This window comes from Strigops habroptila, chromosome 3 (assembly GCF_004027225.2).
Source record: "Strigops habroptila isolate Jane chromosome 3, bStrHab1.2.pri, whole genome shotgun sequence".
In the NCBI taxonomy this organism is placed as follows: Eukaryota; Metazoa; Chordata; class Aves; order Psittaciformes; family Psittacidae; genus Strigops; species Strigops habroptila.
In genome coordinates, this window is record NC_044279.2 from 35475782 (window position 1) to 35492884 (window position 17103).

Consider the following 17103-nt stretch of genomic DNA (forward strand, 5'->3'; position numbering starts at 1 on the left):
GTCCCGCTCAGCACAGCCGTGCCCTGTGAAAACAGGTAAAGAAACAGGTAAGGAAAACGGGGTCCCCCGAGAGCACATCTCCCCTCCAGCCTGCATCCTCCCCGTGCGGCTCGGCGGTGGCGGCACACGGGACTTTAACTTTCCTCGCAGACCGAGGGCTTGCTGTCACCGTATCGCCGCCTCGCACCGCCGTCCCGAGGGCACCCGGCCACCATATACTCGCTGCGGGCAGCGGGCGGCGGCCCCTTCCCTCCCCGCCGGGCCTCCTGGGCCTCCCGCCGCGGGGCAGCCGGGGAAGGCGGGCGTCGAGGCCTGCGGGCCCGGCGGTGGGCGGCTGCCGGCAGGGGGGAGGCGGAGCGGGCGCCACCGGGGACAAGGCGGGCGAGAAGGCAGGAAGGGAGGAGAGAGCGGCGGGAGGGCGGGGAGAAGTTTATTCCCGGAGACACCTCTCTAGGGTGCGGCGGGGGCGTCGCCCCGAGCCGGCCGCTGCTCGGGTGCGGGGCTGGGACATGCGCCTCCGCGCAGCTGCCGCCCGGGGTTAGTCACGGCGGGGCGCCGGCCGCGAGTCCCCACCCAGCCGAGCGCGGCGACAGGAGTAACTAGTGCCTCCGGCGTGCGGACCGAGCGCGGTCGCTTGCCTGCCTGCCTCCCTCCTTCCCTTCCCCTCTCCCGGGTGCGTGAGGAGCGATAACAATGGTGGGGCGCAGCCGCCGGGCCCCCGCCCTCGCCTAGTGGAAGCGGGTGCCCCGCGGCAGCCCCGCCACCGCCCCGCCCTGTGGCGGCCCTGGGCCGCGGATCGCGTTGCTGCTGGCGGCGGTGCCTGGAGGCGATGGTGCCCGCGCCGGGGTTAGCCTGATCGCCGCCTCCACGCCTCGCCGCCTCCGGTGCCGGCGGCGCTCCCCGGGGCCAGCCGCCCGCCGCCGCCCCGGCCGCCGCGCTCGCTCGGGCTTGTGGCCATCTCATACAACTTGAGAGCCCTTCCAGAACAATAATAGTAATTCGTAATAATAATTTAAAACAAGGAGAAGAAGGGGGAGAAGCGGAAGAAGCAAGTGGATAATGTCAACCCCGAGCAGATTCAAAAAGGACAAAGAGATTATAGCGGAGTATGAAAGTCAAGTGAAAGGTAAGCGCGGGGCGCGGGGACCCCTCCCGGGTGCGGGTCGGCAGCGGGGAGGGCCCCAGCGGAGGGACGGCACCCGCTGGCCCTTTCCCCCGGGCTGCGGGCCGCGGCCGGCCCCTCCGCCATCGCCGGCCGGGTGGTCGGTCCCTGTTGCCTGAACTTCGGGGCGGCGCCGGTTTGTGCGAGGGGCCGGCGGGGGCCGGGGCCGGGCGGCAGCTCGGCGGTGTCCCGGCGGAGCGCCTTCCCTTCCTCCGCCCGCTCCGGAGACTCGAGGGAGGGGGATGAAAAATGGACTTGAAAAGGGCTTGGCAGTTCAGCTGAGTCGGGAGACAATAGTGAGCCATGCTCCCTTCTTAAAGCACATGGCTGTGTCCCCCACCCTCCCCTCAGGGTTGTAGTTTCTGTGTTGGGCTGTAGAAGATGGCTAATAAAGAATTACCCTTGACTATTGAATGAGCCCTTTCAGCCATCCCAGGAAGTATTTCAGCCTCGCATCGCCCCGTTGTATCGCATCCAACTATTGTGCCAAGGGCAGCGGTGGCAGACCCTGGACTGAGCCACCAGCGCTTCCAGACCCTTGAGTTTCCTCCCGTTGCCTAGCGTTTTGCTCTCTGCCAGCGTCTTGGGTGGAACAGAGGATGGGAAAGTAGCGGCATGGGCGGTGGGGTGCGGGTCTCTTGGTGCACACCCTTTTCTTCTGGGTGCTGTCGGGGAATATATTGCATAATACACAGATTGCAATAAACTCAGGCTTTGAGGATGGATGCGAACCTGAAATGCAGCATTTAAAAAGCTATGCGATGTCTGAACACTATTAAAATGACGTGGGTGTGCACACACATTTGTCTTTATATGCATGGGGTGGACCCTCTTTGATGCTGCCCGCGGTCTGCGATGTGCAGGAGTGTGTCCCCACACAGGTCCAAGGGGTCCAGGAGCCCTCCTGTCCTATGTAGGCAAGGGCTGGGGACCTTCAGACTGAGGTGTCTGAAACAGGGTGGGAGGAATGTTTGTTGTCTTTCTGTAATTGCACAGTAATTTGCCTCTTGATCCTGCAAGATCAAATTTTCAAGACAATTCTTGGAGTTTCATTGCTTTTTTTTAATTTCCTCTTAAAAGGAAAGAGGTAGTTTTTGAGTTTTCTTCTTTCTCAGCTTAACTTTTTGTGAAAAATACATCTCACCAATGAAAGTGTTTCTGGGTCCAGGAAGGGACTTATGCTTAAAATAAGAGACCTGCCGGGTAGGTGGGCAGTGAGGGATCTTTTCTAAGCTGGCAGGTAGGCCATGTTTCAAGTGTCTGTTTGACATGGGCAGGGCTGAGACAGCTCTCATGTAGCTGGTGGATTCACTGCCATCGAGCCCTCGGAGGATTGGTGCTTCTGCCTCTTTGTGGAGATGGTGCAGATTTGTCTTGATCACTGAGCAGAAAAACTGTTCAAGATCTTAAGCTCTCTGCAGAGTGTGCAGACTGTTCTTTGCCTCCTCCTAACATAATTGTTACAGGCTCAGCCTTTATTAGCTGCAGCCAGTTGCTCTATAAGCTGTTCTTTTGAGTAATGAAGGAAAAATGCCATACCCTTCAGCTACGTGTATTGGATCATTTCACAAACAACGAAGATTAAGGTAGAAAGCACCTCTGATAACTCGGCTCTCCTTTGGTGCCATGGTCCCCCATCATAATTGCAGAGGGAAGTAGCATTTGTAAACATAGCTTAGTAGGAATTTTGACTTGCTTTGCTCCTTTGTGGTGGTCTGGGGTGTGTACAGTCTGGTCTCAACTGTCTTGCCTGAATTGTTGATCAGCAGCTGTTTGAAAAAGTATGCTGGGCTGGAAATTGTAGCCAGAGATTGCCTTTGCTTTAACCAGCATCACTACAATTGTATTTCAGGTGGCAAGAGCTGTCTGTACTAAGATGTAATTCTGCTTGGTGATAGCTCAGTGGTATTAAAACAGTACCGATACCACTGTGCGATACCTTGAAAATCCTTTTGATATTGGGGGCGGTTCAAGGGCTAAGAAAGCAGTCCTGATTAGCCAGCAGGGTAACTTCAAGGCAATGCAGGAAAGGCAGGTCCCTGTATAGTACTTGGAATTTCATATATTAGGATAGGAGAAAGGGTGTGGCCAAAAAGCTTTTGCTGCTTATGATTTCTGGTGTTTGCAATGGCTAGCTGATTTCTCACTCCTGAGAGTTTAGTAGCCTGAAGAATGTGGGCAATTTGGCACCAAACTGGCCATTTGAGGTGCTTTGGACAGGCGTGTGCAAATGCGTGTTAATACCACATATATCCTTTACCTTATTATGAAACTGCGTTGAGACCAGCATTCTGAATATCAGCATTAGCAATTCAGAAACCGTACCACTGATGTTTGCGTTTGTAAATCCTATTGTAAGATGTCTGAATATTGATACTGGAGAAAGAGGGGCCTCTAATGTACATGTCCTGTGGGGTATGTATATGGTGCTGTATTTGGAAATGAGGATTTAACAGTGCCATTCTTCACATAGCTTTTCTGCTCTTAACTCCTCAAATAGGAAGCAGTAACAGATGTTAATTGTTCTGCCTGGTTCCTGGGTAGTGTAGACTGACATCTTCTCCTTGGGCTTTTTGCAGTATCAGTAGGTTGGCTGTTCTGTTAGTGGAGCTCATACAGAAACAGTAGAAAGGCTGCAAATGTCACCTGTTTGTCAAGCTGAAGTGGACAAGGTACTTCTGGCTTTGCTGGCCAGAACATCTTATTGCACATGTTTTTTGCAACATCCCTGTTATTCAGACTAACTTCTGTAAAGAACTGTCCCAGTTGTAGAGGAAGGGAACAAACAGCATATGGAAAGCAGAAGGATATTTCTTAAGGATGTCTAAATGCTGAAGTTAGATCTGACTGGAGAGTTACCTATACCCCTTGTTTTGGGTGATGTAAGGATATTATGATGACATAGGTACCTTAGTTTATAGACATGAAGGCACATTGGAAATACTGCCTGGTTCTGTAACTCTTACTCATTGGAAATGAGCTATCTTGGTACACTTCAGTTCCAGTATGAACTTGTTACTTGATAATTTTGCTGAAGCACCTACTTCTCAGCAGTGTTTCACTTTGTAAATCAAAAGCTTTAGGGAAGGCATCATGAGGTTTTTTTATTCAAGAACATTTTGACAATTCTGAGGAACACCTTATATTATTGTTAAAATGGCTTGGGCAATGTGTCTTGTAGACTTTTGGCAGACGGTACTGAATTACTGGGTAAAATGGCTTCTTAAAATATCCTGGTTCATCCAGATGATCAGTTGTATGTGGGTTTTTTTTAAAGACTGTGATAATTTTATAGGCCCTCTGAAGTCATTAGAGAAGTAGGTTTCCTACCAAACTTGAAACTGGGGTGGAGGATACAACTAGAGCTAGGAAGTAAGGGAATCCTGTTTAAATGAGCAGCAGACTGGTGGTATAGTTGGGAGCTGAGTATTAGCTTTCTGATACATGACCCTACTTGGATTTATTTGCAGCATTCCTTAACTCAAAGCGCAATTGACTATAATAGCCTATTATCTTACCTTTTGTATGCTGATGACCAGCTGCTCCTTGGTGCTGCTGCTAACATCAACTAGTGTTTGTTGATAAAGTTACTGAGCAATCCACAGCAGTGAACAAATACTGGAGCATCCTCTGATGGCCATGTGGGTGTCTCAGGTATGGTGAAAGGTGAGCTAGTGAGATCTTGAATACCGTCTCTCTCTGGAGAAGAAGCGTGTGGTAGTAGCAGAGGATGGCGGATGTTGCTCAATAGCTTTCATCATTCAAGTGTTAAACTGGCATGTTTACCTTCTTAAGACTTGTAATTGGCCTTCTGTGCACAAGGGAAATGTGCTTTGGATAGGTAAGCATTGTGCTGACTGATTATCTGGGTGTGACTATTCAGTGAGTTCCTCTGTATGGTTTAAAGTGTTGAGGATCCTTGAAGCTCAACAGTGTGTTGGCCTTCCTAGCAACTGCATCTCCAACTGAAAAGGACTGAGGGAAGAGCTATTTAAATGCTTCCTTTTTCCACCTTCATTTTCCAATTGGAAGTGACTGAGTGGAAATATAAGCCCAAAAGCAGCTTTGTGAAGGGAGGTGCTTCCCTAAGATCACTATTTGCATGGTCTTCAGAACGAAATACTTGTATTTTCCACCAGAAAAACTTGTTAACACTCTGTATTACACTGCTGAATTAATTTTTATGGAAAATGAAAACTCTAATTTGTGAAACTGAATTTCAACTTCAGATTAAAACGACCTAGAATTAAACCACCACCACTAACAGAAACCTCTCTAAGGAAAGGCCAAGTTCTGAAATACAAATTGGGTTGATGTTATAGTAAATTTACAACTATTTTGGAAAAAATCTTCACAGTGAGAACTTTGGTGCCTTGTATGATGCCAGAATTGTGGAGGTTTATTTCAAAAAATCCTGATGGAACAAATGCCAGTATCCAAAGTTCAAGTTTATCAAGTGTGGTTCAGTAGAAATTTTTCTGATCAAAGAGCTTGACCACAATGAGTTTTGTCTTAAACAGAAAGGGTATTGTTTTCTGTGCTGCTTTTCAGCTGGAGTTACATGTTGTTTGAGAGACAGGCTAATGAAGGATGGTTCCTTACCTTTTTCCCCTGCTACTTTATTCCTGCTCTCTGATCCTTCCCTGCAGAGCACAAACTTCAATTGTGTGGGTAAATGTTAATGAGTTTGTGGTTGGCTATGCAGCGGGAAGGGGTATCTGCAGTTTCAGATAGTTTAGTCATAAACCGAACAATGTTCTTTCTTATCATCATTATTATTTATTTATTTATTTATTTTTGTAATTACATATTCAGTACTCTTGCTCTTATCACAGCTTTCTTGGAACAAAAACCGAGGAACTTGTTTTAGTTCAGTACTGTGTGCACCAAATTATTTGGGGGGTGAGGGGTGCTCTACAAAAAGCCTGCTTCCCAAAGGTTGGCATTGAGGAACTAAAGAGCTTTTGGCCTCTGTATTGCTGTACAGTTAAAGAAAAAAAAATGCCTTTTCTTGGTACCATTTTGAAAATGGGGCCAACAGTCAGGAAAGTAGACTTTTTGTCTTGGTTCGGCCACATACTGCAGCTGGTGTCTCCCAGCACTGCAGTAAAAAATACATTTTATTATTTTACTTGAATTTAAAGGCGAATAAAGGCATAATTGGTATAGCACACATGAAAAGGTGAGCAATGAATGGATTATCTGACCAGGGTTTCTTTCTGGCAGTATGTCATTCATAAAGCTTACTCAGTGTGTAAGTATTGTGCATACCTGGACTTTTTTTGTTAGTTTCTAAGAAAGCTTTAACTCTCTGAAGCAGTTTGGATCCTTTTATGATCAGTTCTTTGGGGCTTTTTTTCTTTTCCAAGCATACTTTCTGTGCAGTTTTGCTATTGCAGAGCAAAGCCCTAAATCATGCTAAGGTTCATTTAATTTCCTGCCATTATCTTTTATTGGTCACATTTTTATGAACTGAAGTCCTTGTTGCTAATAAAATTAAACTTATAGCTTTGAAATGGCTTCGGTAAGACAGAGTGGCATCTGAATTTCATCTAATTCTCTGCCTCAAACTTTTGCTTATTGTGAAAACTGGTCTCCTTGTCAGTCAGAGGTGATGGATGGTAGCAGTGGAAAAAAGTGGGTCAGTGCTGTTGAGACTGGATAAGAAATCCCCTGCTGACCGTTACACAGCCTATTAGAAATCACTGACCATAACTTGACAGTGCAGCAAATCTAATCTCTTTTGGACAGGGCTGGACATAGGGGAGATCATAAATGGAGCTAGGCAGGTGTCAATGGAAGCTCCTGTGGTATTTGTTCTTCCCTTAACCTTTTTTCCAAGCCCCTGCTGCATCCAGCTGTCACGCTATCCCATGCCAAAGCTTTCTGGTCTCCCTAGTGGAAAGCAGTGCTATCTTAACTTGTATTAATCCCTATTAGAGTCTAATCTACTCTTACTGCTCGGCTTTCACAGAGCAAAATAGGCTTTGGAGTGTGGGGGTTTGTTTCTGTGTGTGAGCGATTAGTCTAAATGTGTACCAGGGCTCCTTGCGCCACACATGCTGCTCCCTCTGCTTCCTGCAGGTTTTAGTCTCATGGCAGCATTTCCTCTGTGACTGGCTTCTTCCACCTTGCCAGTTACCGACCCAACCTCCCTGGGACCCCCCTGTGCTGTCTGCTCTGAGCTGTTTGCGCTGATGCCATTAAGTGCTGGCCATCTCCAAGGCAAGGCTGGCTGACCTTGCTCTCTGCTGGCAGTCTGGGAACTGTGAGTCATGAATAGCCTGTTCTGCTTGAAGTCACTCTGTGTCTTTTCCTTTCCCGCTTCTTGTCTCTCGGGCACTGTGCCTAACACCCTGAGTTCAAGAGATGGTGGGGGTATGTGTGCATGTATACGTGTTTGCATGCCTGCGTGCAGAGAACGAGCAACAGCTGAAAACTGCAGGCAGTGGTTGAAGGTGCAACGGCTGGCATCGCTGCTCATATAACCACTAACAGGCATGAGCCTGGTAGGCTCTGCAGCAGCAGATACTTGGGCTGAAGCACAGAGAGCCATTTCTGAGAGCATGGGATCATCTCCTGGGTAAGAGGCAGAGCTGTCTGCACAGGAAGACTGCTTGCTGTGTGCGTTTTACATTACCAAGACTATATCTGGCACCAAAACCAAAGGAGTTGGTTGTCGCTGCTCTTTTTCCTTTGTTTCCAAGCCTTAAGCACTGCAGGCTGTTAGGGTAGTTTGTGTGGTGGCTTGGTCCTGTGAGAGTGCTCTAAGACAAACAATTCACTTTGATCTGTTTTAATGGGAGCAGTAATCCTGAGGCACCACTTCCTGAGAAACCTACTGTTTTCTGCAGCTTGTGGAAGTTGTCTTCTGGTAGACACAAAAGTGTGTCACGAGTCGCTTATAGCCACCTGGTAGGCTAAAGGTGGTGTATTATGTTTTACTTCTGCTCTGCCTACTAATCTGTCTTGTCCAGGCAAAACTACAGCTTAGTAACTGAACAAGCAAAATGTCTTCAATATGCCCTCCGTTCTCCTCTGTTCATGTCACTGTTTATCAGGCACATACACATATGAATTTCAAGATGCAGTATTCAATCTTGCATTATACAACCCACTGGAAACCTGGGTTTTACCTGGAGGTGACCGTTTGCTAAATCCTGAGATTGAGGTGAAATCCCTTTATGGAAAATGAAGAATGTTTTGGAAATAACCCCAAGCAAATCTAATGTTCTGTTTCCAAGAACTGGATTGTATATGGGCATGGCCATGGCCATGCCTTTCTGTTGCTCTTGGCTAGTCAGTGAGTGCAAACATTATAATGAACAGTTTGTCTTCTCTAGAAGGAGAAAACAGTTTATGGTTGGCACAATAAAATAATCATCATGCATCAATTTAGGTGCATGTTAATGTGGTAGATGTTGCAGGTAGGAAGAGAAGGTGCTCTTCATAGTCTTCCACTTGAAACATTCGGTCAAGAAAAGGGGCGAGCCTCCTATATCAGAAAAATGTATAGGAAACAAGCATCAGCAAAACCACCAAATGCCCTTAGAAAATGCCGTGGAGGAAGCTTATGATTTATGATGTGGTTCTGTAATAATCATGCCTCTGAAATGAGTTAAGGATGACCTATGTCATTAACTTCTAACTCTGTCCAGTGCAGGGCAGTGCAGTTGATCTGATTTTAATGAAGTCCTTCCAAAGGTATGTTGGTACTTGATCTGCATTTACCTTGATCATAGCATCTGGGGGGTTGCTTTTAATTACAGAGTGGCAAGAAGGGAAAAAAGTGTGAGGCATCTCTGCCAATGGCAGAGGGGTTGAAACTGGATGATCTTAAGGTCATTTCCAACTCAAACTATTCTATGATACTATGAACTTGCTTAGAAGTGTGATTGTGGATTCATCAGTTAGAATACCCTCGTTAACTTTGTTATGTATTATTGACCAATAAAACCTGTTCGCGTTTCAGTTGCAACCTCCTGAGACTTCCCATAACATATGTAGAAGTGCTGACAAGCAGGCAAGAGAGCTGTGTTAGCATATTAACCAAAACATTCTCAATACAGTAGACATAAAATCATTTTTTATTGTGAAACAGAAGTTACAAAAAATATAATTAAAGCACTTATGGTATAGTATTTCTTGTTAATTTTACCGGGAATAAAAAGCAAATGCAGCTGGCTTACTGGATGATGACTTCCAGGAAGTAATGATTGTAACCCTTTACATAATTAGCTGTTGTGGGAAAGATAACTGACTACTTCAGATTCATGTGAATGGATTGTCCAGACTCCTTAACTGAGTCAGTGCTTACTCATCTGAATTACTTCACGTGTAGGATCTGCTAGCAGTGTGTTGGTGCTGTCTTGTGTTGGGAGTCTTCAAGATGCTGCTTTGACTTATTTCTTCCAAGGTATCAGAAGTGGAGTGGTGCACACTTTTGGCTTTGTTCTGGCTGTGTGTTAAACTAAATAAGGAGATGTGCTGATGATCCCCTTTCACTTTCCAGTGTACATTCTTTCATAAGGAAGAAGAAACCAGTCTTTACTGTTCTAGCCAGTTCTAGAGTATCTGCTTCCTGAAAATCGGAGGAATCTGCTCATGTTTACAAAGTAGAGAGTACAGCAGAAGTCTAATAAGATTCAGTGATAGTTCTTGTACAGCTCTGTTCTTTCAACAGCCTGTCGTCTTTCAAGACTTGCTGTTCTCTACTTTTCCCCTCTGACTCTTTTTTTTAACAGGACAGGATAAACAATCTGAAGTGCTAGGTCAGAAGCAAGATAAAGTAAGTATTCATTCAGTACCAATGCGAGTATGCATCTGAAGCGAAACTTTCGAACTCAACAGTTAAGTTACTGTTTTAGAAAGTAATAGAGAAATTGAAAGGATTATAAGCCACTGATTTTTTTTTTTAATCTATTATAGAACAAGATCTACTATTATTCTGGGGTTTTTTGTTTTTGTTTTTGTTTTGTTATAAGATGCCAACTGTCCAGTATAGGAAGGATTATAAGGTAGGATTTCCTGTGGTAACATGAGACTGGACTTGATGATCCACACAGTCCTTTTCCTTAAAAGTTTTATATTCATGGTAGTTCAAGGCACTGCGTCAGACAGCTGTCTAGTGCCTCTAGTCATTGTTCTCGCTTCCTAGATACGCTGCAATACAAGCCTCTGTACCAAAACACGCTGTGACTGAGGTGATAGGCATAAAGTTACTCTTACTCCGTTGGCAGTATTTATGCAGGTGTTCAAAAGATATACTAAAAAGAAAAAAAGTTCTCACCCTTCTTATAGAATACTTAGCACACCAAAGTTGTTAGAAGTGTTTAGATGGCACAGCATGCTCTTCCTCTTGCAAAGCACTAATTTGATGATTATTAGAAACAAAAGTATATAGACTTTTGTTCATAGGTGCCTTGTGCAAATTGGCATCTCTGCATTCTTGGCATAAATAATATCAGCTCCATGAAGAACCACCCATGTAATGGAAAGGCAGCTTGTTTGTTTTGTGTTGCAAAGGGATAACTGGTGTGTTTAAGAACTTGATTTAGGTGAAGAACCTTATTTAAGTTTAAGAGCTTGATGATTATGCTGCCTTTGCTGCCCAACAGGCTACCTGAGGTTAAGACCCAATGTAATAGGGTTGTGTGCAATATGTACCTTTCTTTAAGGCTGCCTTCATGTATTTGTGCCTTCATGTAATTTCCAGGTAACTGCATAAAGTTAGTGAGATTCTTAATGTTATGTTAGAAAATAAAACAAAACATTATCTCCTCAGATACTGTTGCATTGAAGTCACAACCATGTGCAGAGCGGAAGGTCCTCTGTGCAGAAGAGGTGAGGGAGCCCAGCACAGGTAGCATGTCCCCACCTACTAGGAGCTCCTCTCCTCCAAGGTGCTGTGGAGGAGCCTGGCAGCACTGAGTGCCATCGTGCACGCCCAGCTTCATGTCTTCCCCAGCAGCCTGCTGTGAGCCGTCTGTGTGCATCTGCAGCTGAGCTCATCAGATTATCATCGACTGTATTGTAATCCTTTAATTGACAGCCACTTCTGATGCCATGATATTGTAGTTGTGGGTCAAATCCCAGCTGCTTAAGCAGTACACCCACTGCTGTCTTTAGCTTTACCTGTGGGTTGGTGGAATACACTATCTTTCACAAACTTGACCATATGGTCTTATTGAGAAACAAGCAGCCAGAAGCACCTCTAACCATCCTGTTCTTCTTAGCTAACTGAAGTTACTGACCTTCACTGGAGTCTAGACAGACAGTTCTCTATCAACAAACATGTTTAAGCCAGAACCTATAAAATGGAACTATGGCATAAAATGCTCATTTTTAACATTTCTGCTAGGCCTGAGAGGTTATGGGGTGTGAGAGTTGGGGGTTTATTGTTTTTCCTCCAACCCTCCTTTGAGACTTCTTCCTGCTTCAGGTGTCTTCTGTCAAGGTTTTAATGCATTATTGTGGTAACTATTCTGAATAAAGTCATCTTAGGGAGGCATGGTATCTGGTCTTGTGGAGATGTCTCTGGTACTTCAAGTAAAGAAAAATATTAAAATGTTAATGGCAAAACTGTGGACAAGAAGAATAGTCTGTATTTGAGCAGGGCTGTAGCGCTGCTTCTGCCTGCTAACATGGCAGAGCAAGGGGAAGCGCATACGTAATTGTGTGGCTTTGGCTGACTGTACCTACATACGGAAAACTGGATCACCTTTTCCTTATGAGACTGCTTTTATGTTTGTAAAAACATCTGGTGAAGTATATGTATGTTGCACTAGACTGCAGTGAGGCATGCAGTACTGAGAGGCTGGTGAAAGAGCAAGGATAACTCTGACTACCAAAAACCAAGTAGCTAATGGGCGTAAAATTTGCTTAGCAGCTTTTGCCTGATTATCAGAACATCTGTCAGAAACCTTTCTGGACAATCCCTGACAACTGGTTTGATAATGCAAGAAAACCTTCTTTTTCATATCAAAAAGGCAAGATAAATGAAAATAAGAGCCAATGTGTAATTCCTCCAGTATGTACCACCCTGACTAGCAAAGTAGTGGGTTACTGGAGAGAGTGGTGGGTTTGCAGAGGGACTGTTGAAGAAGATACCAAGCACATGTCTTGCTGGTGGCCCTCCAGCTGGTTCAGTGTAGCTCTGTCTTTCTGTGGTGGTTGCTGGATGGCCTCTGTGTAATGGGGAGGTCTCTGCTCAGGTCTCACTAGCTTTCAGGCTACACCAGCAGTTTTCACACTCTTTCGTATGGGCTCAAAGAGGCTTAGGGTGAAAAATATCCCATGCGATTAAATCCATAAAAGAACTCTTAACTCCTGTGTTTGCCTTTCAGATGCCATGTTTAGCTCTTTGGCTGCTGCCTCACTTCAGAGGTGTCTGTGAGTATGTTCATGTGACTGCATATACTGGCCTACATGTTTATTCTGCAGACTGTTTGCAGGAGTTATAATTTGAAACACAGCATCTCATTAACATAGTTCCCTTATTTATAGACCAGAATCTGCCTTGCCTTCAGCTGGCAGAGGCAAGAGAGAAGTGTTGGCCCCATCCGTGCTGATGTCATCTGAGTTGCCGCCAGAGAAGACCTGAAAATGTTAGCTTCTTTTGCTGAGCCATGTAGAAATATGTACGAAATTGCAGCGTTAGGAATCTGATCAGTGCATCCTTCCAAGTGATCAGAGCATTTGCAGGAGGAGTCTGGTTTCACACCTAGCTACCTTTATCTTACTAAAAACAGAGTCTTGAATCCAGCTCTCCCACCTTGCAAGTGATTGCTCTGAGAACTAGGGATTAGAGTATTCTAGGATGAGACTCCCTATTTTCTTGTTTGTTGAAGCTCTCCTGCTTTTTCCCAGACTTCATGAATATTTAATTATTTACAGAGTGATTATGAATCCATTGCCTGGTAGGTAAAGCAGTCACCTGAGAGATACGGTTCTCACTATGTATTCCAGCAAGCATGTGTTCCTGCTCTACTTCTTTTTGAAAGAAATGGAGAAGGGGGAGGGCTGTAGGATTGAGATATTTGTGTGACCATTCCAAATTAATACTTACTGTATTGATCTGGAGGGGGAAGTAGTTGGAGGATACCTTATTTATTCATTGTATGTGGTCATACAGTATACAGAAAAAACCCTCAACGCTTTACTTTGTATTGATTTTTAATCTTAACACTCTGCCAGTGTTTAAGGCAATTTTTGGCAGATTGTCTCTGGTTTTGCAGAAAAATCTATGAAAAAAGAAAAAAGTCTGCTCAGAGTTATTTGAAAGGCTCACCACTGAATGTTTGTTTGCACGAACCTTTGCTCTGGCGACTCTTCCTGCAGCAGCACTCCCTTCATAGAGCATATTCAGTCCTCTGTCCCATGGCAGTTCTGCTCCCCAGTTACCAGATTGCAGATTCCCAAACAGCTTTCATTGCAGCCACCAGAATCTTAGTCTGCAAATATTCCTGACTTATTTCGTATCTGTGGAGAGCAGGATTGGGGTTTTTTTTGAAGATGGAAAAATTATCTCAGCTAATGTTTAAGGAGGAAGGGAGAGTGGGTCTGCAAATATTACTGAGGCAAGCCTGTAGTTGTTAGTTAAATAACAGTGAATGTTTGGGGGTTTAGTGGCTAGAGGGGAATGATTACAGTGTATTAATATAGCTGTAAGAAAAAGGAAACCTGAAGAACATGGCAGTTGGTCAGGTTATTTCCTTGCAGAACTGTTTTAGAGTGCAGCAGACAGTACTTCAAGAAGCCAAGGTACTTACAGATATTGGGCTTACTTGGGTGTATTAACATGCATATTTACTTGTACTACTTCAGCTGCGTGTGGTGAAGTCAGGTTGTTTGAACAGCTGTATGCAAAGTACTGTAGCTCAGAATCAGGCAAGAAGATGGAAATGATGGAAATGTCCAAATCCTTTTCAATTTAATTTAAAAAGGGGATTTAAGACGACCCTTCAGGTATGTTTCTGAATTTGTGCGCTGGCATATTTTGTGTTTACAAGAACAATTTGTTCTTAGTTCTGTTCTTTGCTCCACTCAGTTACCCAGTAATTTATCTGGCTATTCATTTGATGACCTTTTTTTTTTTTTTTTTTTTTTTTTTTTAAATTATAGTGACTGTTGTATTAAATGAATAGCTATTACATCCTGAATCAGTAGCAGTTCCTACTGGATAAGAGGATGTTTATAAGCTTATTAAAAATACTGTAAATAAGGAGATAGAATATATGTGAAGGCTTACTAGAAACTTCATTTCCCTAACTAAGTATTTACATGTAATCTGTTCTCTTCACAGTTGTAAAATCTGACTTGCAGAGCACATGCTGTTTACATTATGTGGCTTTGTTTTTCCTTAGCATTGCTCATGTTAGGATATTTGAAAGTAAAAATTTAACTGCAAATACTTTTTTGTTGTTATTTTAGAAAACATCACTACAATTACTTTTTTCCTCAGTTCATAAGATATCAGTAGTATGGGAGATCATGGGATTCACTATGACTACCTCTAGTTAGGGAACCTCTGCCTTGCTTGTAGGTCTATTTGCAAGATGCTATGAAAGAGATTTTTAGGTTACAACTCGCATATTGCATAGTGCAGTGGAGGTTCACACCTGTTATTAGGATCATGTGGGTCACTGTTTCTACTGCGGTGTGTTTATAACCTTGGACTTACCCCTTTGAATCTCATCTCAAGAGTCTGTGATTTTGGGAAGGCATACCTATGCTGTAGTTCTTGTGCAAATAGACCAAACTTACTGAGAAAAACACTTGGTCTCTCCTCCAAGTCTGGTACAAAACTCTGCTCTAACTTCGGCAACAGCACTTAATTTAAAGTGAAGTGAGATCTTAATTTCAGGTGACTGAATGCACTGACAAGAGTCTCCGGAAGTTGACTGAAGATAGGCTTTTCAAATCAAAAACCAGGTACCAAGTTCCTTGTAACTTGATGCAGACTGGTGTTTCTCTGTGTGAATTTCATTTTTCCTGTAATGGCTAAGATTTTTGCCAACATCTGGTAATTAGTCAGGTCTCCTTTCCTTTAGTTTGTGGTTTTGCAAGCGGTGAGGTGGGCCTTGCTGAAGCAGTGCCCCATAGGGATGGGGTGCTGTCAGAGCTGGTAAGTGCTGCTGAAACTTCTCAGTTGTCTATAGGCATGTCAGTTCTCTCAAGTGAGCCTTGGCTACAGGAAAAGCTTGAGACCCACTGCTGTAAAATTTCAGTCAGTTAAAGCATTAGCCTTTGTTATGTAGTCAGTGCTCTGAATAGTTGCTAATGAATGCAGAGCTTGAGGCATGAATGAAGTGGTATTGCTTTTATAAGCAGTATAGTAGCTGCTGTGTGTCCTGTTATGCACAGCCTTGTTTACTTTACACACATGAATTTGTTGACCTCACCAGAGCTCTTAAACTTCCTAGGGCTACTAATCTCCATAAGCGTCTGCAGGATTGGGCTTAATTTTGGCATGGAAATATGCAAAATGAATGAATCAAACTGTTAGTCATCGGTTTTTACAGTAAAACATTATGACCTGGTCCCACAGTCCACGTGCCTCGCCGATGCTTGCCTGAGAGCTTGTATGATCTGACCCATGCTTTGGGAATTGTGATTTCTTAAGTGTAGCAGAGACTGTTCTGAAACAAGGGAAATGTAATGCAGAATATACTGGAGCAAAACAAGAACTGTTACTTGATTCAGGTGCAAGTCTTGAGATAAAATTAATGTTGGTTGTGGAAAGGATTATGCACACATTACAGAATGTTTCAGTAGTACTCAAGATGCCTTGTGAAAACTGTAGTGGAGATGTTTTGAATTTACTGAGCATTTTCCTTTTTTGCATATAGCTTAACTAAAGTATGGTACAATAAAGTAAACTCACTTTTAAGTTTTATTTAAGGCACTAAGTTGGGTAGCTAATGGAGAGAAATGATGTGAATGTCACTTTCACGTCTGCACTATAAAATGCAAAAGCACAAACACAGTAACCACAAGGCTCTGTTGATATTTTAATCTTTTAAACCTTTGGAATGTTGGTGCGCTTGAAAGGGTTTCTAAATCCATTGGTTAGTCTGGGCTGTCTCATATTGTGCTCAAAATCATAGCAGATAAAGGAAGAGTGATCAGAAAGCTTAATGCAGTCAGAGCGTCACGACCTGTTATGTAAAGCAACATTTGGCAGGGCCTTCCCAGCTGCTGTAAATGAATGTTAACAGCACTTTATCGTCTGCTTTCACTGTCTTTATTACATAATCTGAATATTTATGACCCTATTAATATGTTTAGCTGTGAAATTGCAATAGTGATGGAATGAAGGTTCCATAGAAGATTGAACAAGGAGAATGACTTTTACCTCATGAACAGAAGTTGTGTTAATATTAAATAGCTTTGAGTTCATATTTCAAAGAAGTTTCCTGAATTGCTTCACAGATGTGGCATGCTATTTCCCTAAACATTGTAATAGAAAAAGTATTTTGGTGACAGGATAGTGTTGCTAAGCATCACGTGTGTATAAAATACAGAGCATTAACCGGAAAGTGATGTTTTGTTTTGTTTTGTTTTTTAATGCAAGTCTCTGAATCCATACTGATGATACTCTATAGCCTTGAACAAAGATAGCCAGCCTGTGGACCATAGACCAGACATTGGGGAGGGGGAATACCAACATCTTGCTTTCTGCCCCCCCAGCTTCCAAACACTCTCCTTCTGTTGTGACTAGATATACTGTTGTCTTGTGTGTCTTGAAATGCATGTCACATAAATAGGGTATGTGTGCACCACATTATATGGCTGGAGGCTAGTTGCAGATGCTGTCCCGTTACTGATGCACACTTGCCTGTATTGTGATTGTACTTGGAATGTGTGGGAAGGTAATATAAGTGGTCAAGAGATGAATGAGGAGCTGTAAGGTATTTCCCTTGGGAGCCTCTTAGATTATA

At 43.8% G+C, this 17103-nt stretch overlaps 1 protein-coding gene across 2 annotated transcripts in view; it reads left to right on the plus strand.

Moving 5' to 3' along the window:
- The first annotated feature begins 440 nt into the window (after window positions 1–440).
- SRGAP1 (SLIT-ROBO Rho GTPase activating protein 1) overlaps window positions 441–17103 on the plus strand; it is a 141932-nt gene continuing 125269 nt past the window's right edge. For both annotated transcript variants that reach the window (XM_030479477.1, XM_030479476.1), the window contains exon 1: window positions 441–1126. In XM_030479477.1, the coding sequence (XP_030335337.1) occupies window positions 1060–1126 (67 nt within the window). In that variant the 5' untranslated portion in view covers window positions 441–1059. The remainder of the gene's footprint in view (window positions 1127–17103) is intronic.